Source organism: Silurus aristotelis (assembly GCF_946808225.1).
Source record: "Silurus aristotelis genome assembly, chromosome: 12".
In the NCBI taxonomy this organism is placed as follows: domain Eukaryota; kingdom Metazoa; phylum Chordata; class Actinopteri; order Siluriformes; family Siluridae; genus Silurus; species Silurus aristotelis.
Window position 1 is genome coordinate 11124447 of NC_139585.1, and position 27133 is coordinate 11151579.

The 27133-nt window shown below is 37.6% G+C and overlaps 3 protein-coding genes across 7 annotated transcripts in view; 1 reads left to right on the forward strand and 2 right to left on the reverse strand.

Annotated features, from left to right (window-relative positions):
* Positions 1–25243, forward strand: part of ascc1 (activating signal cointegrator 1 complex subunit 1) — a 62106-nt gene extending 36863 nt beyond the window's left edge. Inside the window, exons 1-10 of one of the 5 annotated variants that reach the window (XM_083555830.1) lie at positions 12157–12269; positions 16031–16163; positions 17462–17561; positions 17734–17831; positions 18132–18310; positions 19135–19268; positions 19616–19735; positions 20504–20628; positions 23687–23760; positions 24772–25243. In XM_083555830.1, coding sequence (XP_083411956.1) covers positions 16046–16163; positions 17462–17561; positions 17734–17831; positions 18132–18310; positions 19135–19268; positions 19616–19735; positions 20504–20628; positions 23687–23760; positions 24772–24888 — 1065 coding nt within the window. In that variant the 5' untranslated portion in view covers positions 12157–12269; positions 16031–16045 and the 3' untranslated portion in view covers positions 24889–25243. Of the gene's footprint in view, positions 1–12156; positions 12282–14622; positions 14780–16030; positions 16164–16208; positions 16713–17461; positions 17562–17733; positions 17832–18131; positions 18311–19134; positions 19269–19615; positions 19736–20503; positions 20629–23686; positions 23761–24771 lie in introns of those variants that run through there. The other 4 variants (XM_083555831.1, XM_083555832.1, XM_083555833.1 and 1 more) reach the window with 4 other exon arrangements.
* On the reverse strand, positions 798–3067 carry ddit4 (DNA-damage-inducible transcript 4). Its single transcript, XM_083557624.1, has 3 exons — positions 2892–3067; positions 2276–2471; positions 798–1875 (listed from the first exon to the last, which is right to left on the reverse strand). Exons 2-3 carry the CDS (start codon positions 2418–2420, stop codon positions 1385–1387), a joined length of 636 nt encoding a protein of 211 aa, XP_083413750.1. The 5' UTR covers positions 2421–2471; positions 2892–3067; the 3' UTR covers positions 798–1384.
* Positions 7877–12186, reverse strand: anapc16 (anaphase promoting complex subunit 16). Its single transcript, XM_083555835.1, has 4 exons — positions 12111–12186; positions 10352–10534; positions 8479–8553; positions 7877–8323 (listed from the first exon to the last, which is right to left on the reverse strand). Exons 2-4 carry the CDS (start codon positions 10494–10496, stop codon positions 8214–8216), a joined length of 330 nt encoding a protein of 109 aa, XP_083411961.1. The 5' UTR covers positions 10497–10534; positions 12111–12186; the 3' UTR covers positions 7877–8213.
* Positions 25244–27133: the final 1890 nt, after the last annotated feature.

Sequence of the window (27133 nt, forward strand, 5' to 3'; positions counted from 1 at the left end):
ACTTCATGTTTCTTAGACAGTAACCTAAGTTTAAGATGGAACTGTGTTTTTTCGATGCGCTGTGTGCTCATGGGTTTAAACTTTATAAAAAGGACTGAGAAGAGTGGCAGGAGTGATTTGTGATAGCAGGTCTTACCACAGTCCTATAAACTTTCACTATGCAGATACTCTTGTTGTATGGTTTAGAGACAGTGACATTAAGTAAAAGACAGGAGATGGCGCTGGAGGTAGCAGAGCTTAAGATGTTGAGGTTTTCGCTGGGAGTGATGAGGATGGACAGGATTAGAATGGAGTTTATTAGAGGGACAGCGTGTGTAGGACATGTGCAGAGGAGGGACATGGGGTATATCGTTAGGAAAATGCTGAGGATGGAGCTGCCAGGAAGGAGGAAAAGAGGAAGGCCAAGGAGGAGGTTTATGGATATGGTGAAGGAAGACATGCAGGTAGTTGGTTTGAAAGAGGCAGATGTAGAGGACAGGGGGGTATGGAGACTGATGAGCCGCTGTGGCAACCCATAATGGGAGCAGCGGAAAGAATTTGTCTGTTAGTGAAAATTAAGATTTAAATGTATGCAAAGTCATACCTGCCAAAAGTGGTCACTAATTATTCGTTATTTTCAAAATCTACAACCATAATTTCTTCCTGAAAATACCCCCCCCACACACACAACTTCTAAATAGACCCATTAAAGATTAATGTTTGATTAACCCTTAAAATCCCACTTTTCTAAACCTTTGTTTTGCAGCACAATGAAACAATCATCTGTGGTGAACACAAAAGATAACTGAAGCAGAGAGTTCTTCAAAAAATAATTTATTTTCTGTGTTTCCTTAATGCACGTATAAAACGCAACAGTATTTGAATATCAAATAAATAAATGATGCACAAGTGAATATGCATGACGTGTTTAAAAGGAATCAAGATGCCAAAAGTACATTTGTAACTAAAAGATCAAACTAAGATCATGAAACGGTGCTCGCTGGATTAAAAAAAAAAAAAAAAAGATTTGACACATGACCAGGTTGAAGAGATAGCTGCCAGTCAGTTTCGAGAAATAAAATAAAAAGTGAGGTAAACATTTCAAAACAGTCAACAAAACTGCACCAGACATTCGAAAACTGCCTGAAAGAAGTGCAATATGAATGCAGTATCTAAACGTACATACAGCAATCAATGAATTTTTGTACCCTATTCTCTTTTTGTATAAACACCCTGGTGACAGAAGTGAGACCTGCAATATCTGGTTACATCTTCAATATAAAGTCGATTGACATACAGTAGTCACTTGAAGTCATCCTTGGTTTCGGACAGCTCTCAGATCACTAAAACGGTGACCTAACAGAGCCGGAATGCCTCGGAAATGTCCAGATTCGGTCCTTAGGGCTCAACATTCTTCAATAAGCAGTTCTTCAGAGCTGTACAGTTTTCTTTTGATCACTCTAAAGCCAGTGTGGAGTTTCAGGGCACCTCTCAGGGGAGTCAATGAGGACTTTGCAGTAAACAAGCCCTGGATCTTCGGCCAGATGCCCCCGGACTCTGGCCTGAGGACGAGTGTGAGCTGGAAGGTGGGTACGAGGCAGGGGTCAGCAGCAATCTGACTTACGCTGTGAAACATCTCTCCCTGCTGCACACAAAGATCGATGAGCGCCCCCCGGAGGCCGCATGGCTCGCTCGCCGCCAGCTGCACCAGTTCGCTCCCTATGTGCTCCAGCAGCTTGTGGGGGATGAGAAGTTTGGAGCAATGCAGTGTGCAATCTTTCGCTTCAATCAAGCTAAGAGCAATCTGTTGGACTACTTCTTTACACAGGCTCTCCTCGGACGGGTCGTAGAACATGTCAGCGTCCAGAGGGGACAAGTCCGAAAGAGATACGGAACCTGGAAAAGATTGCAAAGAAAAAGGGTTTTAAATTATACATATAATCCAGTGTAATACTGAGTAATGAGGACACAATATAACCAGCGTGCATAATGCAGTTAATTACATCATAATGCAGTTTTCGATGAGTACTGCAGATAATCTGGGTTTTTTTAATAATACAACCGGTTAACTTAAAGCACCAACTAACTATTCAAGCAATTCAACCTACAGAATTGAATGCTTTTAGAAAAGGTTGATTTGCAGATCAGATTGCTTCATGGGAACTCCTTTACTAACTTTTAGGCTTTAAGGTGCAAAAGGTTTCTTTGTTCAACACCAAGTGTCAATCCTTTATATAGAGAGCTAATGACTGAGTGGAAAAAGAAGTAAAATTACAGTAAGAGTTGTGTAACTTACCAGTGTCTGAACCATCATCTGTGCCACTGTGTTCAGAATCAGAGTCGATGCTGTTACTGCTGCTGAGTTTCTGCACCAGGCCGCTCCAGGAGAGCCGCTGGGAAGCTCCATCAGCCCAAACACCTTCACTGTGTGTCTTCTGCATGACTCCCAACCTTGAAGTGCAACTTTTGTAGGATCTTATGAGCTTCAACACCTGAGAAGAAAAGATGAACAACTTAGAAACCAGATTGGAAAACAACTCAAACAATGAACCTAATGTTGAAGCAACAGCTAATAAAAATAATAATGCAGCTTTTTGCTATAAAACTGCTTGGCATTAAAAGAATATGGTTCCTCTGCGTTTCTGTGGATGGTTTAATGCCCCGATGTTTTTTCCCCCCTTACATGGACCCTTTAGTAAAAACTAGCTCCTTTAAAAGAATTAACAGTTTTTTCCCAACTCTCAAAGAAAAACATTTATTTCATGGTTTTACTCTCGAACTTAACCTCATTTTATAAACACTGCCAGCAACATGTTACTGGAAGAAAGCTTCAGTTTTTCAACCTGAACAAGAGTGAATGAAAAAGCAAAACCAAAAGCCATAAAACAGTCTAGAATATCAAACACACTTACCTAAATCTGTGTTGAAAACCTGGAGGTGATGTCTAGCCAGTGCTTGATGATAAAAATCCCAAATTGTGAAGGAAATGAGTCTGCTGGAAGTAACAAAGAAGACAACGACAGCAGGTTAAGTGCTCCTTCTCTCAGTGCAGCAGCGACTGATCTGCAAACACTGATGTCATGAGCCAGAACAAAGCTGGTTATAAAGCACCGCCCCAGTGTCGCTTACCACACCCCCCGGAGACAATTCAGCCAATCAGCTTCGAGCGCACGTTCAGAGCGTTCCACTTTGCCCAGTAACACGAAGCGCACACGAGCCATTGTCTGCTGAGGGAAGGGGAAAAGAACAGCAACTAGGCTTTTGTTTCACCTCGGACAAGTTGAGACAAAAACCTGCCTGTGTCTTTTTATGTGTCCAAGTTAAATGGACATTTAGGGCAAATTTTGTTTAATAGATTGTTTTTATATGCCACTGTATGTGTCGTGCGTGTGGAAGGAAAACAACGCATATTGCAGTATAAACCGGTTTTTAGAAAAAAAAAAAAAAAAAAGAAGCATGCATTCTTATTAATGCGCAAATCCTAAATAACACTACATTTAAAAACATGCATGCATTAAAATGCCATTTCTAATAAAAAAAATGCATTAAAAAAAGTAATTCCAGAATCCAATATTAATCAATTTGATGCTCTGCACTATGACATCATTGCAATACACTCAGACGTGTTTGTGCATCGGGTTGGTTTACTATCAGAAGTGAGTGCACAAAAAAAAGGTGCAAGTTCCACAGGAGATTGCAGACTGTGGTGCAACATTACATCACTCCGAACAAGTCAGTGCTCTAGATGGCTAAGGTAGTGTCTCTGTCAGTACACTACATGCACAGGCATTGTGGCATGAGTTTAGTGGCCTTGTCGATATTTTTCATAACCACTCACAGCTGCACACAAAACCACACAAGTTAATACATGTGCACTAGTATGGTGGGAAATCCAGTGCAGGGTTTAGTCACAACACAACAGATCAGCATTCTGTGTCAAAAGGATGCAAAATACAGTATGATGTGGTCTTTTATGGTCTATTCATCTGATGCAACTTCTAGAATTAACTGCGAACGACGAAGACTTGCGATAACTGGCTTGAAAGTCACAGATGGGAGAGTAAAAACAGTGACATAATGCCACTTGTATTTCTTAAAATAATTTATTCCCGAAACGAATTAGTTTACATTATGTATTTAAGGATCAAATCTAGAAATATATCCATATTTGTCATTTATTCTATCTATTATTAAACTATTGATTGTTTGAATGTCATTAATCCTAGCATTTGTGGAACTATATAATATAATTTTGCATTTTAGTAATGTTCATAACACTTTTTTCGCCAATAACCATACATACAGTGAGGAAAATAAGTATTTGAACACCCTGCTATTTTGCAAGTTCTCCCACTTAGAAATCATGGAGGGGTCTGAAATTGTCATCGTAGGTGCATGTCCACTGTGAGAGACATAATCTAAAAAAAAAATCCAGAAATCACAATGTATGATTTTTTAAACTATTTATTTGTATGATACAGCTGCAAATAAGTATTTGAACACCTGAGAAAGTCAATGTTAATATTTTGTACAGTAGCCTTTGTTTGCAATTACAGAGGTCAAACGTTTCCTGAAGTTTTTCACCAGGTTTGCACACACTGCAGGAGGGATTTTGGCCCACTCCTCCACACAGATCTTCTCTAGATCAGTCAGGTTTCTGGCCTGTCACTGAGAAACACGGAGTTTGAGCTCCCTCCAAAGATTCTCTATTGGGTTTAGGTCTGGAGACTGGCTAGGCCACGCCAGAACCTTGATATGCTTCTTACAGAGCCACTCCTTGGTTATCCTGGCTGTGTGCTTCGGGTCATTGTCATGTTGGAAGACCCAGCCTCGACCCATCTTTAATGTTCTAACTGAGGGAAGGAGGTTGTTCCCCAAAATCTCGCAATACATGGCCCGGTCATCCTCTCCTTAATACAGTGCAGTTGCCCTGTCCCATGTGCAGAAAAACACCCCCAAAGCATGATGCTACCACCCCCATGCTTCACAGTAGGGATGGTGTTTTTGGGATGGTACTCATCATTCTTCTTCCTCCAAACACGTTTAGTGGAATTATGACCCAAAAGTTCTATTTTGGTCTCATCTAACCACATGACTTTCTCCCATGACCCCTCTGGATCATCCAAATGGTCATATGTTGTCTGTTGCCCTGGCATGGAGAAGCTGATGCTGGATCTATGATGATCACAAATTGTTCTGTATTGTTGAAAGATTTATGACCAAACTCTTGATGTCACCCATATGAGGATGGGTTCCCCTTTGAGTCTGGTTCCTCTCAAGGTTTCTTCCTCATATCATCTAAGGGAGTTTTTCCTTGCCACTGTCGCCACGGCTTGCTCATCAGGGACAAATGCACACCATTCACCTTCACTGTTGTTTTCTGTAAAGCTGCTTTGAGACAATGTCTGTTGTGAAAAGCGCTATACAAATAAACTTGACTTGACTTGACTTGATTGGCAAACTTAAGACGTGCCTGGACATGTGCTGGTTTAAGCAGGGGAACCTTCCGTGCCATGCTTGATTTCAAACCATGACGTCTTAGTGTATTACCAACAGTAACCTTGGAAATGGTGGTCCCAGCTCTTTTCAGGTCATTGACCAGCTCCTCCCGTGTAGTTCTGAGCTGATTTCTCACCTTCTTTAGGATCATTGAGACCCCACAAGGTGAGATCTTGCATGGAGCCCCAGTCCGAGGGAGATTGACAGTCATGTTTAGCTTCTTCCATTTTCTAATGATTGCTCCAACAGTGGACCTTTTTTCACCAAGCTGCTTGGCAATTTCCCCGTAGCCCTTTCCAGCCTTGTGGAGGTGTACAATTTTGTCTCTAGTGTCTTTGGACAGCTCTTTAGTCGTGGCCATGTTAGTAGTTGGATTCTTATTGATTGTATGGGGTGGACAGGTGTCTTTATGCAGCTAACGACCTCAAACAGGTGCATCTAATTTAGGATAATAAATGTAGTGGAGGTGGACATTTTAAAGGCAGACTAACAGGTCTTTGAGGGTCAGAATTCTAGCTGATGGACACGTGTTCAAATACTTATTTGCAGCTGTATCATACAAATAAATAGTTAAAAAATCATACATTGTGATTTCTGGATTTTTTTTTTTAGATTATGTCTCTCACAGTGGACATGCACCTACGATGACAATTTCAGACCCCTCCATGATTTCCAAGTGGGAGAAATTGCAAAATAGCAGGGTGTTCAAATACTTATTTTCCTCACTGTATGTTTTTGCACTGCATTGTGTGTGTTTGCATATAATCTTGGTTATAGTCTTTATAGTTCTCTTTGCACAGTACTGTATATTCAGAGTATACAGTAGGTTTACTGGTTGGCGCTATCTTGTGTACTGTTGTCTGGCGTCTGTTGCACTTTATGTAGCTTTATGTTGTGTTGTAGCTCTATGTTGTTTAGCGTAGCACCAGGGTTCTGGAGGAACACTAAACAACAAAGAGCTACAACACACAACATAAAGCTACATAAACACTGTACTGTGTACCACTGTGTATAGTAGAAATGACAATAAAAGCTTTTTGACTTCTTTTGACTTGCTGCATATAAAAAGCTGTTTTACATTTTTGTTTCCATGTAAACGTGTAGGGGGGCATAAACAAGCCTAGGGCACAAAAACATTTATAAAAATTACATCAGTTAAGAGTGAAGCCTATGGAGAGTTATATATTAACAGGTAGTTACACAACAATCAAGGCATGGCATTTTATCTGGGATATCCTTTCTGCATTAATTATTATGGAACTCATAGGATTGAGTTAAAATTTGTTAGTGATTTACCCGAGTTGTTTAGTCAACTCAAAACATTCATTCTTCTGTGTGTGCTTCCGCTGGCTCATAAAAAAGTGTGAAATTATGAAAGAGTTCATGAATGTTTTCGGATTGCAAGCGAGACCTGAATAAATAATTTTCTTTGCAGTGAGAATGACACATACAACAAGTACTACATGTATTACACGTAAAAGCTATTTAGGATGAAATTGTTTCTTTTTTTCTTGTAGTACTGTTAAACAGTTTCTGAGAGAGTATGTGAGTTGGTGTGGAAATGTAGTGTCTATAGGATCCTGCAATGTACACTGTAGGTTTGGTCCCTCCCACTTGTGGAACAGAATGTACTGTACATTCACCAGTTTTTCACTTATCTTTTCAGTCATTCAGATGCAAAACATCTAGCAGGACGGTATGTACTACAAACTGAGTTTCACAGAGCAAATTCAGGAAGTTCTGTATATAAACAGGGCTCGGTGAACATTTGTTTATTCTGCTTTTTAAGAAAAGAAGAACATGCCAACTCTGCATTACCTAATTATATCACTAGATAGTAAAAAAAAAATGTAATATGAAAAGATAGAATAGTTACAATTATGCTTAGTTTGGTGAGTGCTTGTTATAAACACAGCATTTAGCTTTATTTTGCATTTAGCTTTATAAGACAAAGAGTGTGTTTTATTTGCTGTTTCCCTGCACCCCCTCTCTCGCTTTGTCTTCTCCTGTTTCTACAGCTGCTTCTACAAGTAGGCTATACGTGCTGGCTCACTTTCTTGCTCTTTCTCTCTCACATACACAAGGCCACAGAGAGGGGGAGGATAACCCTCGCAGACCACAGCACTAAAATTAATAGCAACTGTGGTGGAGCGTGGAAACAAAGCACAGGACTCTGGTACACTGAAGACAAAAACAAGATATGTGTGGGCTTCTAAATCAACTGACTAAATATGTAGCATATCTATGTGTCTATCTATGTGTTTTATACAACTATATACCACAAAAAGTATTACACACATACAGTAATATTGTATTTGCTTTAAATTTAATAATATTATATAAAAGGCATCTAAGAAATGACTCAACTTACTACGTGGCTATTTATAATGAAAGAACGTATCAATAAAATATGATTTTATTGTTCTTTTTAAATCATATGAATTACAGCAGTTTTATTCCATTAAAAAAATCTTAAACAAAAAAACAAAAAACAAAAAAAGTCAGGTACTTTAAAAAGTCAAAGTTTGGGTAAACATCTGCACATGATTAGTACTTTATGACATGAATATTTACATTTAAGTATTCAGTTCCATGATTTTGTCCAAAACTTCTTCATTTAAGGCTGTAGCTGATGTCAAATATGGGAAATGTGCATAAATAAACGATACATAATCCATTCTGGTTAAAATATTTGTTTTACAATTCATGAATTAATATGAGCAGCAAGTGGTTAGCTATGAAGTGGTAAATCCCAAAAGCTGTTCAATAGGTTTATATTTCCACTCGTCTGCCTCCAGCTCCTCCACCAGGCTGGCCAACTTCTCCATACGGGATACCTGCTGATCTGAGAACACACCAGACACCAAAGAGCTGTTAGTATTGGGATTCCAGAGGTTAGTTGAATTAGAAACAATTGTGCTTGTAACAATATTCATAAGTGCTGACATTCAATTAATAAATGTTAATGTTTTTTGAAAATTTTAACAATGTACATCTTACCATGCTTCACCTGTTTTAGAGTTGATGCTACTTGATAGCTGAAAACTGATTCACACAGAAATCTGTCTGAGCCATCTGAAACACAGTGAGTAAAATTGTACAGTGGATTTTAAGCACTGTTGTTAGAGCTGCTGTACGAGAAAATAAAGCAACACCTTCTGACCAATCAGAATCAAGAGTTTAACCGTGCTATATATAAGGAAAAGTATACACGCTATAGGGAGAGTCAGTAAGTGGGATTGTAATCGAAAAGGATAGTGTGCACAGAAGCAACAGGCTGAACACACCATTATTCAACACCTGAAACACAACCAAAACAATGCCATTCTCTACCCTGAATCTCCTCTTTGCAGTTGCTTTTCAAGCCAGAGCACTGATAAGCACTTGAGAATATGCCAATTCAGTTAGCAGAATAAGGGCTAAAGGAGAATGGTGGGTTTCACTCATTAATGCCCTCTGTTCTTCCTGGAGACACAAAGTGCAGACGGCACGTCACCGTGTGGATAAATGACCCAGAACAGTTGGACCAAAAACAAAAGGTCTGGCACAGGTTTAGTTGGGCATATTCCAGTAAGCCATGACCTTCTAATGGATTGGATTAATCCTTTTGAGATCATAATTACAGTCCCTCCTTTCCCACAACTGTTATTTCTATTATTATATGGAAATTAATGCGTCAAACAGAAAGATTCGGAAAAAGAGCTCTAAAGACAAAAGCAATTAGACACACAAACCAACAAACTTACAAGCAGCAGTGGCTATTCATTTCATTTCATTTAATTTCATGTCAAGTCAAGTTTATTTCTATAGCGCTTTTCACAACAGACATTGTCTCAAAGCAGCTTTACAGAATTTTAAGAGTTAAGGTGAATGGTTTGTATTTATCCCTGATGAGCAGCCATGGTGACTGTGGCAAGAAAAAACTCCTTTAGATGTCCCTTAAACTCCCTATTCATCAGCAACCACTGAGCTGTAACTCGAGTATAACCCTTACCCCTTATCTGTACAATGTCAGTCACCTATCAATCTGGGATATCGTCTTCTCCGTAAACAGGCTGTGCACCTGGATCAACATAATTGAAAGTCATACCAGGTCTCTAGTGGATGACCAGAAGCTTACGATGCCTTTTGTGCTTCAAGCAGAACAGAACATACACACACCAGTGTTTCAGGACGAATTTAAGGTAAAATTACAACTTGACTGCTAATCCAGGCAATGGGAGAGACTCAAGACTTGTGTGGCATCGCACTCAATAGAAAATGTCATAATATATACATACTAATATATAATTTATATTTATATATATATATATATATATATATATATATATATATATATATATATATATATATATATATATATATATATATAGTGGTATAGAGTGGTAGCTCCGGTGGTTAAGGCGCTAAATTACTGATTGGAAGGTCAGGAGTTCAAGCCCCGGTATCGCCAAGCTGCCACTCTTGGGCCCTTGAGCAAGGCCCTTAACCCTCTGTGCTCCATGTGCGCCGTATCTAGGGTTAGGGTTAGGGTTCTGACCCCAGCTTCCAAGCAAAACTGTGATATGCGAAGAACAAATTTCACTGTGCTGTAATGTATATGTGACAAATAAAGGCTATTCTATTCTACTACACTTTGTATACATGTGCAAAGACCTGCTATATTCTACTACTCTTTTTGGTTGTACTGTTAACTTTCGTCAATACACATCATGCTGCTATTATCCATTTTGTTTTCCTGTTCTTCAGGACAGGCCGCTGAAACTGGTTTGTGCGATTTCTCATTCATTTCACAATCTTCTCAACTCCTTCAAAAAATCCCCTGCATTGGAAAACTGACAAAGCAAAAATAGAAGTGAGGTATGTGGCAGACCTTCCATCATCTCCCCGGCTCCTTTAGGGTATGTGTAGAGTACTTTTCTCGGGGGAATGAGCTCTGATGCACTGAAACCAGATCCAGTAACGGAGCTCCCGCTCACTCCACCAGCTGAAGAAGACGACGAAGAAGCTGCTGCCATTTGGCCTGGAGCACTGGGTCAACACAAGGCAGCGATTCCTGTGTGGGAGGAGATTCTCTAGTCCATCAATATGCAATAGAATTCTGAAATAGCCTTAATGCTTGATGTTTAAAATGGGGCTATTGGATTCAGCATACAATTCTGCATATAAGCAGATAATGAAAGGTACGAAACAATGGCTTCTTCGTTCGATGTGGCTGATTTATTTAGTGTTCCTACCTACCGAATTAATTAGTTACACCTACCATATAATCAATCATCTGCTATGCAGATTGTGAGCACCCGTTTACCTTGAACATTAACGCACCACAACTAACATATACATCATTTCTGTTGTGGCCTCCACTGTCAGAGCTTTGTAGCAGTCAGAGGTAAAGATTTAACTAAGCACTAAATGTTCAAAGCAGACAGTCACCTGGACAAAGGAATTTGCTGATTGTCTGTAATTAGACAAGCCTATTTTTGTTCTTACTGATTCCAAGAGAAAGAAAAAACGGAAAGGCTGGGTAGAAAACCACTTTTTTAAACTATTCATTCATTTCTTTTTTAAACTATGTTATAGATTATAAACAAAATGATAACAGGAAATTGTTTTACCGACAGTAAATCATAACTACACAGCAAAAAACAAAAACAAAAACAAAACCAAAAAAAAAAAAAGGATTGGTGGAACCACATCATTCCATTGCTGCTGATTTATTTATTTTTTTTTTTAACAAGACATTCTGTAAATATATATTGTTTTCATGCCACACACATGCCATACAGGGTTACACATACTTTTACAAAGGTGTCAGTTTTTGACCACAGGACTGCGGATATTTGTGTTTTTGGACGGTACACATTTTCCAGAAGAGCATTAGTGAAACCATTTCTAGACGGATTAAAAACAAAAACAAAAACAAAAACAAAAAAAACAGACAATGCACCTGTGTTTACGGCAACAGTTACTGGCTTTGCTAGTGTTTGCTTTCTTAGTTAGATTAACAGATTATTTGTTATTTTCATTCATATTTTTACCAGTCTTCTGCTCTCTTTCTCCACAATCACTTCAGTATGATGTCACTTTCTGTCTCTTACCAATGTGTACTCTCTTATATGCTTGGTCATCTATTGTGGTTGTATTAGTCTTTGTCTGAGAATATAAGAGCCTTATACAACATGCTTCTTTGACCACCTGGACAATCACTGCACTGTCCCTTTCTGTCACATGCCAATATGTACTGTCTTCTATGCCTGGTCATTTAGTTGTGTTAGTTGTAATCATGTTGTATAAGTCTATAGCTTGTTCCAGTCCTAAATTGCTGTGCAGGACCTGTGTGTTAATTGTGCACTGTTAGTTACCTCTAAACCGGAAACAAATTCCTTGTATACACAGACATCCCTGTCCAATAAACCTGATTCTGGTTCTAATCTCTAATCTGTGCTCAGGTTTACAGAGAATGTTCACAGGTAGTAAAATAACCTCCTAACCGCAGCCCTGACTGCATTCTATTTCACTAATCCGCATTTTATTACTTATAAGACACAAATATTTTAAAGGTAAACAGCCATTAATGAAAACTGTCATATCACTAAAATGTATTAAACGTATATTTAAAAATAACAACTCACGATGTTTAGTATTCGCGTTCCGCTACTGCTTCTAGTGTGATTCACACGCAATTAGACACGACAGCGCCATCTAACGGCCCGGAAGAGCGATAAAAACGTAACAGAACAAGCATTTCCGGTGACGGAACGGAAGTAGGAAGTCTAGAGAGCATCTGAAAAGTATGTATCTATGTATGTTATTTTCTGTTTATATAATGGAGTATTGATACTGTAAAATTTATACAGTTGTTACTAACCTGACTATTGCCATGATACTCTTGATAGATAATTAGTTTTAATAGACTTTTTCTAAAAGGATTATATTGGGCATGAAATAATTGTACAATATCTATTGCACTGTAGGTCAAATTAGTAGTGAGATGAGATTCAGCTAAGTGTCTAGCTTTGAGATGATGTTTAGTGCAGCTCTAAGCCTTGACATTCAGGCTTGTTAGTTAAAAACCTGTATGAAGTGATGCACTGTTGTATGCAAACCAGTTTTAATGTATTTTTCCTTCCAGATTCTTTAGACACACTTTCATTGTCATATGAATGGGATACATCAAGACAATTTTAAATGCACTACATAGTGTATGAAATTGTGATCTCATAATAAGCGAGACAGGATTTAGGCGTACAAATCAGTCATGAAACAACATATCTATATTAAAATCAGGAGGTTTAATCAGAGCTACAGTGACTAAGCATTAGAAGATGGGGAAGGGGTTTCATTTTGTTCTGCAAAAAAACCCCCAAGACTTAAAACTACATATGACAGAGTTAGACATGAGGATATAGAGCATAGTAACATAACATAGTAACTTAAAGAAAATTCAATAAACATAGAAAATACACTATACGATAGATATAATATTACAGTATATACACAAACTATAGACCATTTTAACGGCCATTCTTTCTGTTTAATTCTTGGATTAATTCCCATTAGATAATAGCGATGGGAAGATCGGATCATTTTGGTGACTGGTTCATTGAGTCTCGTTCATCAAAATAAACAAATCGTTTTTGAGTCCTTTTGTTCATTTTGTTTCTATAATCAAAAAGAAAATACAAATGTGACATTTTTAATAAGCAGATCCCCAACACGTCTACATACATACAACTTTGAATATAGTTTCAAACATGTATATATTTATATATAACTGCATAGCATGTATGAGAGTCACGTGACAAAAGGACGAAAGACTCGGACTAGAAGAATCGAGTGGCAAACCCAGTTCTGTTTCCTGTACATAACCTACAGTATGAGTTTTTGCGATACTTTGCTCATGCGCATCCAGTAGAAAATGAACGAATCACTTTTTGAGACAACTCATTCTTTTGAGTCACATTAAAGACTCATTCAAAAATAACCGATCCATCACTATTAGCTAACGTGCACATTCAAAACATTGGCAGGAGACAGTTTATATACAGGACAGGGAAATAACGGGCTGTCAGAAATTAAAGTGATTGGATTTTCGAAAACCAAAACAAAACGTGACACTTTGATTGCAGCAGTGAAAAGAGAGGGCTGGATACTGACTGTATAGTGGCAACTCGAGGAAATACATTTTTATTTAAAACCAACAACACATAATGAATTAGAATGTAATATGAATACGTTAAGAGAAAACGCGATAGCCGGTATTGTATGCATCCATTTTCTTGTTTATTCGTGAACACATATAGTGCTCAGATGTCACAGACGGTGCATTCATATCCACAGACACACTCTCTCACACACACACACAGTTCCACAGCAACAGGGATCACAGCAACACGGCTCCACACTTCAAATAATCTAACCACAAACATTTTAAAAACGTATGAAATAATTATGCATGCAATAAGTTATGGAGTAACACAACACTTGATTTAGTAACGTGCACGGTGTTATATGCAGGCTTCGTGTTTCTGAGTGAAAAGTTGAAAAATGTTTAGACCGGAAATGCTTTAGGACCGGACATGTTATTGTTTACATCCATGAAATGTAATATAATAAACGTAACTTGATAAGGGGTTCTGCTAAATGCAGTTAATGAAAGTAAATGGACTGAAGGAAAAGGAATTACATTTATTGGCGTCCAGAACAACTGTTGGCTGTAGCTTAGTGGTTGAAGCATTGACCCAAAGGTCATGAGTAAGGATGCACCGAATATTCGGCCACCGAAAATTTTTTATCACCGTAACAACACGGCCGAAACAGTTTGTTGTGATGACGCAAACAGAAACCGCGACCTGCACGTGCTTGTCTGAAACAACATGTCTGCGGTGTGGATGTATTTCAGTGTATCTGAGAAAGACCCACGGATAGCGATTTGCAAAACATGTAAAGCCGAAATTTTCAAGAGGGGGTGCGTCTGCAAAGACTTTCTCCACGTCGGGTTTAATTTATCAGCTGAAATCCAAACATCCCGAACGCTATGCTGAATATGAGAGAAACGCGGCACAGAAAAGCAAAACCCCTCCGAGCATGCGCACTCCGTCTGTGGTGGACGTTTTTGAAAAGGTCCTGTCCTGGCAAAGTTGGCACGCAAGTACTTGTCTGCTCCGTGCACAAGCACTGACAGTGAGAGACTGTTCAGTGCAGCAGCCCATGTTCTCGATGAGAAGAGGAACAGACTTCACTGTGATAAAGCAGAGAAGCTACTCTTCATCAAGAAAAACCTGCCACTTTACCTCAAGAAGTAGAATGGGCTTGTCTAGTTTTTAAATATTTATTATCCACTTTGCACATCTGCAATTCTTGGTGCATTTGTTGTTAAAGTTCTACAGTTAACATATGGGCTATGGCAGTCTTTGTTTTGATACACTATTATGTTGTAGGCCTACAGTAAAAATATTGTTATCTTTAAGCAGTTGCACTTGTTCTGAATGCACTTTGTTTTTATGTAAGAACATATTTAATTTTACAACCTTTCAGCATGCCAGAGGGCCTTTACATTATAATTTAATGTACACACGAGTGCATTTAAGTTAAACATTTTAAGTTTGAATTTGAATGTATTTTATCCTGTGCATTATTGCAATGTGCTATAAATAAATATTTTCATAATTTGTAATTGATTTATTATTTGAAACTTTAATATTAATTTATGCAATTGAAATGCCTTGATTTTAGTAAGGTTAGTACACAGTCATAGCCATAAATGCAATGGTAATAATAATTGGCATAATTTCTTTCGGTTTTCGGCCTTGCTTTCCTTTTTTTCGGTTTTCGGTTTCGGCCAAGAATTTTCATTTCGGTGCATCCCTAGTCATGTGTTCAAATCCCAACCACACAGATCCACCACTCCTGTGGCCCTGAGCCATGCCATTAACCCTATAACAACTGAGCTTTGCTTTAAAGCCTGGTTAAAGGCTTTGTTCAATGGCCCAAGAGTGGCAGCTTGATTCTGCCAGCAAGTTGCAATGTTAGCCAAGGGGTTATGTTGGACTTCTTTGTGAGTTTGATATCCCAGCACCACCAAGCTACCATTGCTGGGCCTTTGGACATGGCCTTTAAGCAGGGATAGGGTTAGGGTTGGGTTGTATAAATACATTTACTGCATTTGGCAGACGCCCTTATCAAGTGCGACTTACGTTTATCTCATTCATTCAAGTGAGCAGTTATAGGGTTAAGGGCATGTCTCAGGGGCCTAGGAGTGGTGGCTCTGTGTGGTTGGGATTTTAACTCATGACCTTTGGGTCAATACCTTAACCACTAAGATATACCCTACCTAACAGTTGCTCTGGATAAGAGCGTCTACCAAACACCATAAATGTAACTCCTTTTCGATCAGTTCATTCAGCCACTCAGCTACTGCTGCAGATTTACAGTTCAAATGTCCTGAAACAAGTAACTGAACTTGAATTTGAAGCTTGTTAACTGAACACGCTAAGGGTCACTTCTGTGACAAACAAGTGATGTTCATTCATGGATGTTTATTGGCTTTCAGAAATTGTCGACCGCTATGGATGTATTGAGGCCAGCGCTGATTAACATCAACGGCAGGATTTACCGAAAAAACGCTGTTAAAGAAGAACATTATGAAGATGAAGAGGAGGAGGCTTTTTCATACTCTGCAACAGGTTACATGTTATGCCTATACACTGTATTTTACTGAGGTACACATAAATAAATGAGATTATGCCTAAAAATAAATATGCAATCACTGCTATTATTAGGAACACCGGAACATTTATGCAATTAACTAATCGGCACATAAAGCAGAAGTGAAATGCAGATGCAGGTCAAGAGCCTCGGGTAATGTTCACTTTGAACCTCAGACTGGGGAAACATTGTGTTCTTTGTAACTTTAATATGGTTGCTGGCATCAGATGACCTGGTGTGAGCATTTCAGGAACTGCTGATTACATGGGATTTTTCACTGTCTAGAGTTTTGCATAAATGGTGTGGAAAACAAGAAAACAATTCCTTTTGCAGTGGTTCTGCAGGCTGGATCACCATGTTGATGAGAGAGATCAGAGAAGAATAGTCAGTAGTAACTCAGATGAGCAGCCTTTGCAAACATTGTGAGCCGAAAAGAATCATAGAATCCATAAGACATCGAAGCTTAAGGTTGATGGGCTACAACAACAAAAACAAGAATATGAGGCGCTGGAAAAGACTGGAAAAAGGCCAGGAGATTATTTTTTCTAAGTCTGTGCCCATGATCCAAATGCTTAAGTCAGCTTAATCTGAATCCAGAATCGAAGTCACATGAGTTCACACTTTATTTTATTATTTTTTTTTTAGAATGTAAGAAAGTGGACTGTGGGTATAATTTGTTAATGCATAAATCTTTTGTTATTATTATTCATAATGCTATAAATCATTTTAACTGTGGCTTTTATGAAAAGAAAAGAAAACTAGAGAAGGTTCTATTTAACCTGACTAATTCCACATAAGTGTGCTGAAACAAACCACATAATACTTTTATAATATGCAAAAGTAAGTCACTTCACATTAATCAAATGCTTACGCAAACAGAACGCAACAAAACAAACTGACGCGTTTCCTAACGTGATGGTGCCGTTTGTGCATTCAGGTCTCTATCATAATATTGTTCTAGACTGCAGCATTTAAAAACAAGTCTTTATCAGTGTTTACCGGGTGATGCTTCAAAGTGATACTTTCAATTTCATGTCTCGAAATCTGTCAGAAATACTCGACCTGAAACCAATTTCGAAAATAAAAACAAGATTGAAATATGTAGATTACATTTATGTTTGATGTGATATTTAGAAAATCATTCTTGCATAATGCAATATATTTGAACAGCAAAATGTTTATAAAAAAAATTTTTTTTTCATAATCTAATGTCCCAAGTTTTTTATATATAATAGCAATCAGTTGAACTTCAATCCTGATTCGTGCTGTTTTACAGTCAGTGAGCAGTGGATAGATGAGCCTTGTGACACGAGTAACATTGAGCAGACAGACCAGGGCTTCCGCTGTGCCATAGACGTCCCAAGTGTTCTTTACAAGTCAGTATGTAATCACTGTGTTAAATATAAATCCTTAGAACTTTAACTTGGTTTTAACTCACTGATTAAACAATTATTTTTTGTTTAAAAAGAATGATTAACATTGACCTGATGACATTAAAACCTGATTTGGGATATAATTAGTTTTTTCTTTTTCTATTTCTTTTCAAAGATACATCATCGGAAAGAAAGGCGAGACACGGAGACGGTTGGAAGCAGACACTAAAACTACAATCAGTATTCCTAAACAAGGAGTAGAGGGAAAGATAGGTTATTATTTTAACCATTTGTATCCATTTATTCATAGAAGTAAAAACATCTACCGTTACCATTTTTTTTTTTTTTTAAGTTTGTAACATTTTATCTTTAAGCATCAATATGGAGCATGTATTGTATTTTTTTTATTTTTTTTTTATCTTACCACAAAATGTTCAAGTTGATGTTTGCGAGAATGGAAAACGGTGGTTATGTGGTGGAGGCGTTATTGTACGTGGTGTTATTTTGGTTGAGGAACACTGGTTAGTACACTGTGTTCACTGTGCAGTTTGTGCTTTTTCTGTGGTTTTGCAGTGATCACCGGCTCTCAAAAGGCAGCAGTAGCGTCGGCTTTGACACGTGTCGAGGTTTTAATCGAGAGCTTTCGCAGGAAACAGCCGTTCACTCACTTCCTGTCTTTCGCTCTGAACCACCCACAGATTCAGGAAGGGTTTGAACGCTTTAAAAAGGAGGTTTTGGATCAGTGTGCGAAGGTGGGCAGTTGACACCGCTTTGCAAAAATGCTGAAAAACTTTGAACAATTTGTGGTTTATAATCCTTCATTCTGTCATACTGGGTATCAGAATCATTAACGAGAAAATCAAGTCTTTATTTAATTTAAATGTATTAAAAACAAAGGAACTGATTGTATTCATCATCAGGCAAAAGTTCATAACTATTGTCGCCCTTGTATTTAGGGCTTTTGAGGCCTCGATGATGATAAATGAGACAAAACACAGTGAGATTCACCCCAGATAGTATATCAGCCCTTCATAGGACATAACACACACACACACACACACACACACACACACACACACACACACACACACACACACACATTCACACACTCGTTCACAATTATGGGTGTTTTTGCATGGCCAAACCACCTAGCTGCATGAGAGAACATGTGAAGCTTCACACAGACAGTAAGCCAGGATCAGGATTGAACCAATGACCCTGAAGCTGTGAGGAAGCAGCACTATCACTGCTAAAACATGCCACCCAAATACCTCCCAACTCGTGGCTTTGTTAAAAGAAATTCTTTTAGGCTTTAAGGGTTTTAAAATGTCATTTAATTTAGGTTGGGTCAGATTTTCAGACCTGTGAGATTATCTACAGAAATATAGTTCCACAAAAAGGTTTCACACTTTTTAAAATTATTTGTCATCAATTTTCCACAATCATTAACCAAACATGGGTGCCAGTACTTTTGGAGCTCCTAGACTGTAGTTCATATTGTATGACAGGATCATTCAGAAGAAAAAAAAAGTGCATTTTATTTGTTTTTACTTGTTCATGTCTGATTTTCGTACAGGACATGGGAGTAGATGCGAGCGTTTTCCAAAATCAAGCAAAGCTGCACCTCACCATAGGAACCCTTGCCCTTCTAAATGAACAGGAAGTAATGCAAGCATCTGAGCTTCTTACACAGTGTCAAGGTTTCATCAGGTGCGTCTGGGATGCGTAGAACTGTTCATCAGTTCGTCGGCTGAATGTTTCTGAATTCTCCTGTTAAATATTTTTGAGTATATACATATATTCTGAATGTCCTGTAAACATAGATTCTTACTTTTATTTGTTCCATTCACACGTTAGATTTTAGATTTCAGATAATAATGTTAATAGAACAGTGCATTAACATATCAATGTGGAGAAACAGCTTAACAGGTATGAGTGAAGTTAAACAGTTAGAGTTTAGGACCAAATTGCTTTATGTAATTATATTCCTAATAAAAATGATGTTCCATTAATAGTAATTTTTTATGCTGTTGTTGTTTTTTTATTTTTATTTACAGAGACATAACAGAAGGAAAGCCTTTAGCTCTGCAGGTAAAAGGAATAGAATACATGAATGATGATCCTTCCATGGTGGACGTCCTGTATGCTAAAGTGTGTGTTCAGGACGGCTCTGACAAGTAAGTAGCAGACATCTGTATACCAATACTCTAATATGACTGTTTATGGCTGAGAGCAAAAAGCAATTTATTTTGAAAAGTATAATATGATAATGATAATTATGTTTTCTTATACCACCGCAGTGTTACATCCTCAATTTTGTTTGGCCAGAAGCTGTTGATTTAGCTGCAAAATCTATATAAATACACACAGTGACTTCACTTAAAAGTTGTTTATATTAGTGCAACTTTTTCTATTATGTACAAACAACCTCAGGACAGAGCAGTTTGTACTTTCTGGTTTTCTCAGTAACATGACAAGCTGCAATTTTTTTTTTGTTGCCTCATTAATTTCTTGAAGATGGAGAAAAGTGTAGCTAGTAAGGGAAAAACTGGTAATTGCTTTTATAATGCAAGTGATAAAAGGAACCGACTCGTTTCACAGATGTTCCACATCATTAAATGCAACTAAAAATGGAGAAAATACAATAATACGGTTTTATTCTTTAAAAAGAAAATTGTAATCGTTGGCAAATCGCTGTGGGAATGTGATGAAACACGAATGCCCTGAACTGAATGCTATTTTGGAATAAATGGAGTGCAAAGTATTGGCGAGTTTCTGTTCAGACATGTTTTCCACTTGTTAAAATATACGCATTTCACATTTGGAAACAATTTTTGAAGGTTAGAATTTAGGTATAAAATAGTAAATGTCAGTGGTCTTTGTGCAAATGTTAACGTGTGTGTGTGTGTGTGTGTGTGTGTGTGTGTGTGTGTGTGTGTCTACAGACTGCAGCAGATAGCAGACAGGCTGGTGGAGTCTTTTGTAGCAGCAGGACTGATGGTAAAAGAGTGGGACAGAGTGAAGCTTCACGCTACTGTGATGAACACATTGTTCAGAAAGGATCCTTCAGGTATATATGCTCATTGTACAGTTTTGTCCTTCTCCTACAGGATGATACACGCTGTCCTTGTTAATCAGATTATTTTCATAACTCACTGAACTTGGCAAACACCCAGTGCCAACACCGAACATATGCACAGATCAAAATGAAGATTAGCGAATGAAATTGTAGAGGAATCGTTTGCCCCCTGCTATCTCTATTCTGTGATGTCAGTGTGAATAGTAGCTCTGGATTGGACTACTTTGTAATGGCACTGTCTTTATCAAGAAGCTGATATTTGATATACAGAAGCTTTGTTGTTGAACTGTATGTTCCTGTGTGCGCCTTCTCATTGCACAACCTGTTCTAAGGATTGCGCCAACTAAGCTCAAGCTAAAGTGAGGCTTTGATTGATGCACACACAAAGGGTCATGCTCAGGGTTCTTTTTTTTTTTTTGAGGAAAAAAAAATTCCACTCCAGGACAGAGTTACAGAGGTGTGAAAAAGTGTTTACCCCCTTTCCTGATTTCTGACTTTTTTGCAGGTTTGTCATACTTTAATGTTTCAGATCATTAAACTAATTTAAATATTAGTAAAAGATAACATAATTAAACACAACATGCAGTTTTTAAATGAAGGTTTTTATTATTGAGGGGAAACAAAATCTAAAACTACATGGCCCTGTGTGAAAAAGTGTTTGCCCCTAAACCTAATAACTGGTTTTCTTCAGCCATTTAAAGGCAGACTTGCTGGTGTGTTTTGGATCATTGTCCTGCTGCAGAACCCAAGTTTGCTTCTTTTTGAGGTCACAAACAGATGGCTGGACATTCTTCTTCAGGATTTTTTGGTAAACAGCAGAATTTATGGTTCCAATTATCACAGCAAGTCTTCCAAGTCCGGAAGCAGAAAAGCAGCCCCATGCCATCACACTACACTCACCATATTTTATTGTTGGTATAATGTTTTTTTTCTGAAATGCGGTGTTACGTTTATGCCAGTCCACGGAGTATTTTCTCAAAAATCTTGGGGATCATCAAGATGTTTTCTGGCAAAACTGAGACAAGCCTTTATGTTCTTTTTGCTCAGCAGCGGTTTTTGTCTTGAAACGCTGTCATGCAGACCATTTTTGCCCAGTCTCTTTCTTATGGTGGAGTCATGAACACTGACCTTCACTGAGGCAAGTGAGGCCTACAGTTCCTTGGATGTTTTTGTGGGGTCTTTTGTGACCTCTTGGATGAGTCGTTGCTGTGCTCTTGTGGTCATTTTGGTTGGCCAGCCACTCCTGGGAAGGTTCTCCACTGTTCCATGTTTTTGCCATTTGTGAATAATGACTCTCACTGTGGCTCACTGGAGTCCCAAAGTTTTAGAAATGGCTTTATAACCTTTTCCAGACTGAAGGATCTTTTGGCCTACTTCCCTTTAAGAGATTTCTTGATTGTGAACAGGTGTGGCAGTAATCAGACCTGGGTGTGGCTAGAGAAATTGAACTCAGGTGTGATAAACCACAGTTTTAACAGGGGGCAAACACTTTCTCACCCAGGGCTATGTAGTTTTGGATTTTGTTTACCCTTAATAATAAAAAAAACCCTTCATTTAAAAACTGCATGTTCTGTTCACTTGTGTTATCTTTCGCTAATATTTTATTAGTTTGATGATCTGAAACATTAAAGTGTGACAAACATGCAAACAATTCAGAAAAGGGGCAAACACTTTTTCACACCACTGCATATAATGAAATGACTGCCCATTTGTACTATCAAATTTATTTATTATATCTGTAGTAAATATGCAACAATTATGAAACTTCGTTTCGACAAATTGTAATATATGATGAAAATAGAGAAATAGTTTACTTACACTAATAGATGTTTTTTTTTTATATATAAGCATCAATAAACATTTATGTGATGTATATATAATATATTCAGTGCATTGCCCAATGTTGAAAAGTTGAAATTAAATATATCGCTTGGTAAGACAATCACTCATACCTGTGTTTTTCCTGTGTTTTCTGATTTTATATGGTATAGTTATAAATGTGTAATTTTTAAGGACTACCCATAACTGCCCTTAAGTTTGTGTTATAACTGACTTTTGAGTAGAAAAAAATCTACTTTTGTTAATACAGGGACAAGTGTTTATGATAATAGCTCATGTACAAGAGATGTAGTAGATATGGAATTAAAGGAAAGGACTGAATGGTAGAGTGTTTCTTGAGTTTTAATACATCTTTAATCAGGAGTTTAACAAGTACTGGATGTTTAGAGTTGCAGTGAAACTTTGAACATCCAGTGCACTGTGTATATGTGTGTGGGTGTGTGTGTGTATATGTGTATATGTGTATATGTGTGTGTATGTATGTATATATATATATATATATATATATATATATATATATATATATATATATATATATATATATATATATATATATATACATATATATATATATATATATATATACACTCACTGTATATATATGTGTATGTGTGTGTGTCTGTGTGTGTGTATGTGTATGTATATATATATATATATATATATATATATATATATATATACATATATATATATATATATATATATATATATATATATATATATATATATATATATATATACATATATACATATATAATGTGTGTGTGTTTGTGTGTGCATATATATGTGCACAGACATACATACAACTGTGTCTTTCTCTAGTGTATTTTGTGAGCGAGGGTGTTTTTCCACAGTGCTAACAAAGAGCTCTTTGAGTGGAAGGTGGTCATTTCTGCACTAGTACACAAATTGGCACTTGGCTCTCTAAACCGAGCCAAGTCGTGTTTACTTCGTCTGACGCAGGACTCCAGCTCAGTAGGCGTCTCATTTGTTTCACCTGTCATCGTTATCATTGTTGTCATTGTTGTCACTGCTGCAATCTTTGTTTAAGGGCATTCCAACATCTTCTCACTAGTGCAACTCCGAGTGGCACTGCAGTTCATACCTCTACACTTTTACCGTCACGTATTATAAAGGAAGCGTGAAGATAATAGTTCAGTTGTGAAGCATTGTTTTCTGCTCTCGTATAATCAAATTCATTGTGTTTCAGCTGAGGATAAAGGAGGTGCAGGAAGACCCAGTATGAAAGATCGAGAAGCTTTTGATTCCAGGAATATTTTAGAGGTGGGATTGTTTTAGTAGATTTACAGCAGCATTTATGAACATAAATACATGACCAATTTGGAGAGTTTTATAATCAGGCTGTTATTGGTCAAGAACACTTGCAAGCAATTTGGCCCAGGTACCAAGACCTCAATGTACTTTTATTAAACGAATAGCATGAGCAATAACAAGGACACAGGTACAAAACAACAGTGGTTTTACAGCCGCAGGTGCAAGATTGCATGTGACCTATTGCCCAATAAGTTTACATTATCACTAGCAGGTTGTTTCTCATTCACATAAGTACAATTGCATCATGCCTACACATAAGGATGTAACTGTCATATATTCTCTGTAAAACAAGCACTATATAAACAAGTGTGGCAATATTTTAGATAGTAGTGAGAGCCAGCATATAGATAAATCCTGTACCATTTGTAAATGTGTTTTCAGCAGTGTTATACTCAGTCGTTCCAGATTGGCTCATAGACGGTGATGATTATGGAGAAAAAATGCCTTTTTTTTTTTTTTAAGCAAGTTTACATTTAATCTCCACTTTTGTCATACAGAGGCATGTTTTTGTCACCATGAGCTATTAAGTCTTCTGCATTTTATATGCCAATAGACTGCACTGACTATGTGCCTTTGTTTGTGTCTGCCCTGTATAAAGCTGACAGCTGGCACATTCCTCATTCACACGTAGGGTTGTTTTGCATTGGGCTGCCCCCTACTGGTGGTAGTAGAACTACAAGTTGTTTTTTTGTTCCGTGTCCATCAAGCACACACTGTTCAGCAGGCAGATTGCACGTTTCCCAGAAGTGTGGTGTGTGTTTGTGTATATTATGTTGCTCATAGATATCCTCGATAGTTTTATTTGTGATATGCAATATGATCACTTTGTGACCAGAACATCTCACAGATAAACATATATAACATACTGTGTCTGTTGATGTATAAATAGCTGTTTGTGTTTTGTAGCTAATATTACAGTGAGTGATATTTTAATTGTATCTATTTCCATCGTTCACGCAGAGGTTTAAGGAGTTTGATTTTGGGGAATGTCATTTGGACGCCGTGCAGCTCTCACAGAGGTTTTCCTCAGACTGTACAGGATACTACTCATCTGCTGGAAGAGTCACCTTCACCTGATCTGTCTGCTCTGTATACACACACACACACACACACACACACACACACACACACACACTGAATCAAATAGACTCAAAATAAATGTTTTATATTTTGGAGTGCATGTATCCCACTATTGTGAGTAATTTTACACTCAGTAATATTACACATTAAAGCCTTTCAGGGTTCTCCTCCCTCTTTGGGGAAATTCATAAAGATTCAAACTCGAACTTTTAACTATCCAAAGAACCCCCGAAGCTTTCTTTTCCCTAAGCGTATACGCTCTGGCTGCTGAAATTGCTGTTGCTGAGATCAGTGCTGCATGTAGCTGGTGGTCATATAATTTTACTACATTAAAACAGGTTTCCTCAGTTTACATCTTGTGATTATTTCCTTCATGCTGGTATTTAGATCTAAATAAAATCCTAGTTGTTGACACCTTTCATGAAAACATATATATCTTTATTTTAACAATGTATTTTCCTTTCAAACAAGACATTTGTTTGTCAAGTAATGCAGTATAATCTAAAGGGTGTTGTGTTGAAATTCCCAGGTAATACACCATTCTGGAATACACTATATTGGCAAAAGTATTGGGACACCTGCTTTTATAAAGCCTATGTAGTTCCTCCTCAAACTATTACCACAAAGCTGCAGGTATACAATTGTGTAGGACGTCTTTAGATGTGGCAACATTAAAATCTTTCTTTAGCCTGAACTAGGAGACTCAAGCCTTTTCCGGTATCAGTAATTTATAAAGGATCTTGTATCTGAATGTGTAAAATCTTTACAACCGCACTTGAAAATCTAGTGAAACTTTTTTGTAGAGGAGTGGAGATTATTATAACAGCAGATGGGGACTAAATGTAAAATGTAATATTCAAAAAGGACAAACGAATGTTATGGTTATGGTTTCCATAACCTCTTGTCTGTATGATTTACCCAAACCAATCAATGTTGCCAAAGAGATTTTCCCCCTATTCTGATGTTTGATGTGAACACCAAGCTCTTGATCTGTATCTGAATGGTTTTATGCACTGTGCTGGTCCACGTGATTGGCCGATTTTATAACTGCATAAATGAGCAGGTGTACAGAAATTCCTACTAAATTGGTTGGTGAGTGTGTTGTCAATCCAGATATGTAGTCTACATTCTACATAATTCAAGATATCTTCCATGTTTTAAGTGGAAGATTTTGGTCTGATTGCACTGTCCAGCAGGGGGCATCAGAGATCTTAGAACTAACGCAGCATTGTGAAGTTTAAAGAGTATCATAAAAAAATTTCTGTCTGAAATATCTGGTAATTTACATTACAAATAAGCTTATTGTAAATGAGATAGGAAGGGCACAGTCAGATTTCTCAGTCGATAAAGAAAAAAGTGAATCACAGCTATAAGCAGCACAAAGGGTGACCTGGAATAAATTTACTCAATGATTACTGGAGTCTGGGGACCGAATATAATAATGTAAAAGAAATCACGTGATAGATTTGTTTAATGAAGTATTTCTGACTGACCCTCTGTAATGGTGGGTCTTTACTGTTTGCATTTGCCAGGCCTGTTTTTGTCTTGTAGTTAAAGCACTGTTTAGTGTTTATCATGAACGCAAAATAATATTAGCTTGGGAGACTTTACGGGTTACACATTAAACATTTTTCTGGAAATTATTTTCATTGAGTGTCTATTGTTACATCTGGTCACTCACATGTACTCTATTTGAGTTTAATACCCTGCTGTGGCATCTAGGCATTTTAATGCAGTTATATATATATATTCTAAAATCTCACTAGAACATAATTGTGTTCATTTCTTCCATAAAAAGCAAATGATGATGGTCTGGAAAGTGTTTTAGTGTAGTGTAGTGTTTTGTGTTCATTTCTTCCATTAAAAGCAAATGATGATGGACTGGAAAGTGTTTTAGTGTGAGTATAGTAAGTGTGTTTCTTGTGTTCATTTAGATTTTGGAGCATTTTGTTTGTTATCCATCTCCACCATTTGCAAAAGAGTCATATCTGAAGAGATTATCAGTAAAGACAGGATATAGTCCAAGCAGTCGTGGGTTGAGTGCCTTTATCACATGGCTAGCGCTGTTTCTCTGGCAATCCTGGGCTTTGAATTGATCGTTTTGGCCCTTTCTTCATATATTACCGAGTTAACTGGATTGGCTTGCTAGTGATTCGACCTGATCCAGGATTTTTCTGTTCTGTAAAGCTATTGGTGGACTTGTTGCCAACACAACAGGTCCCTAAGCTCAAACCTGTTCATG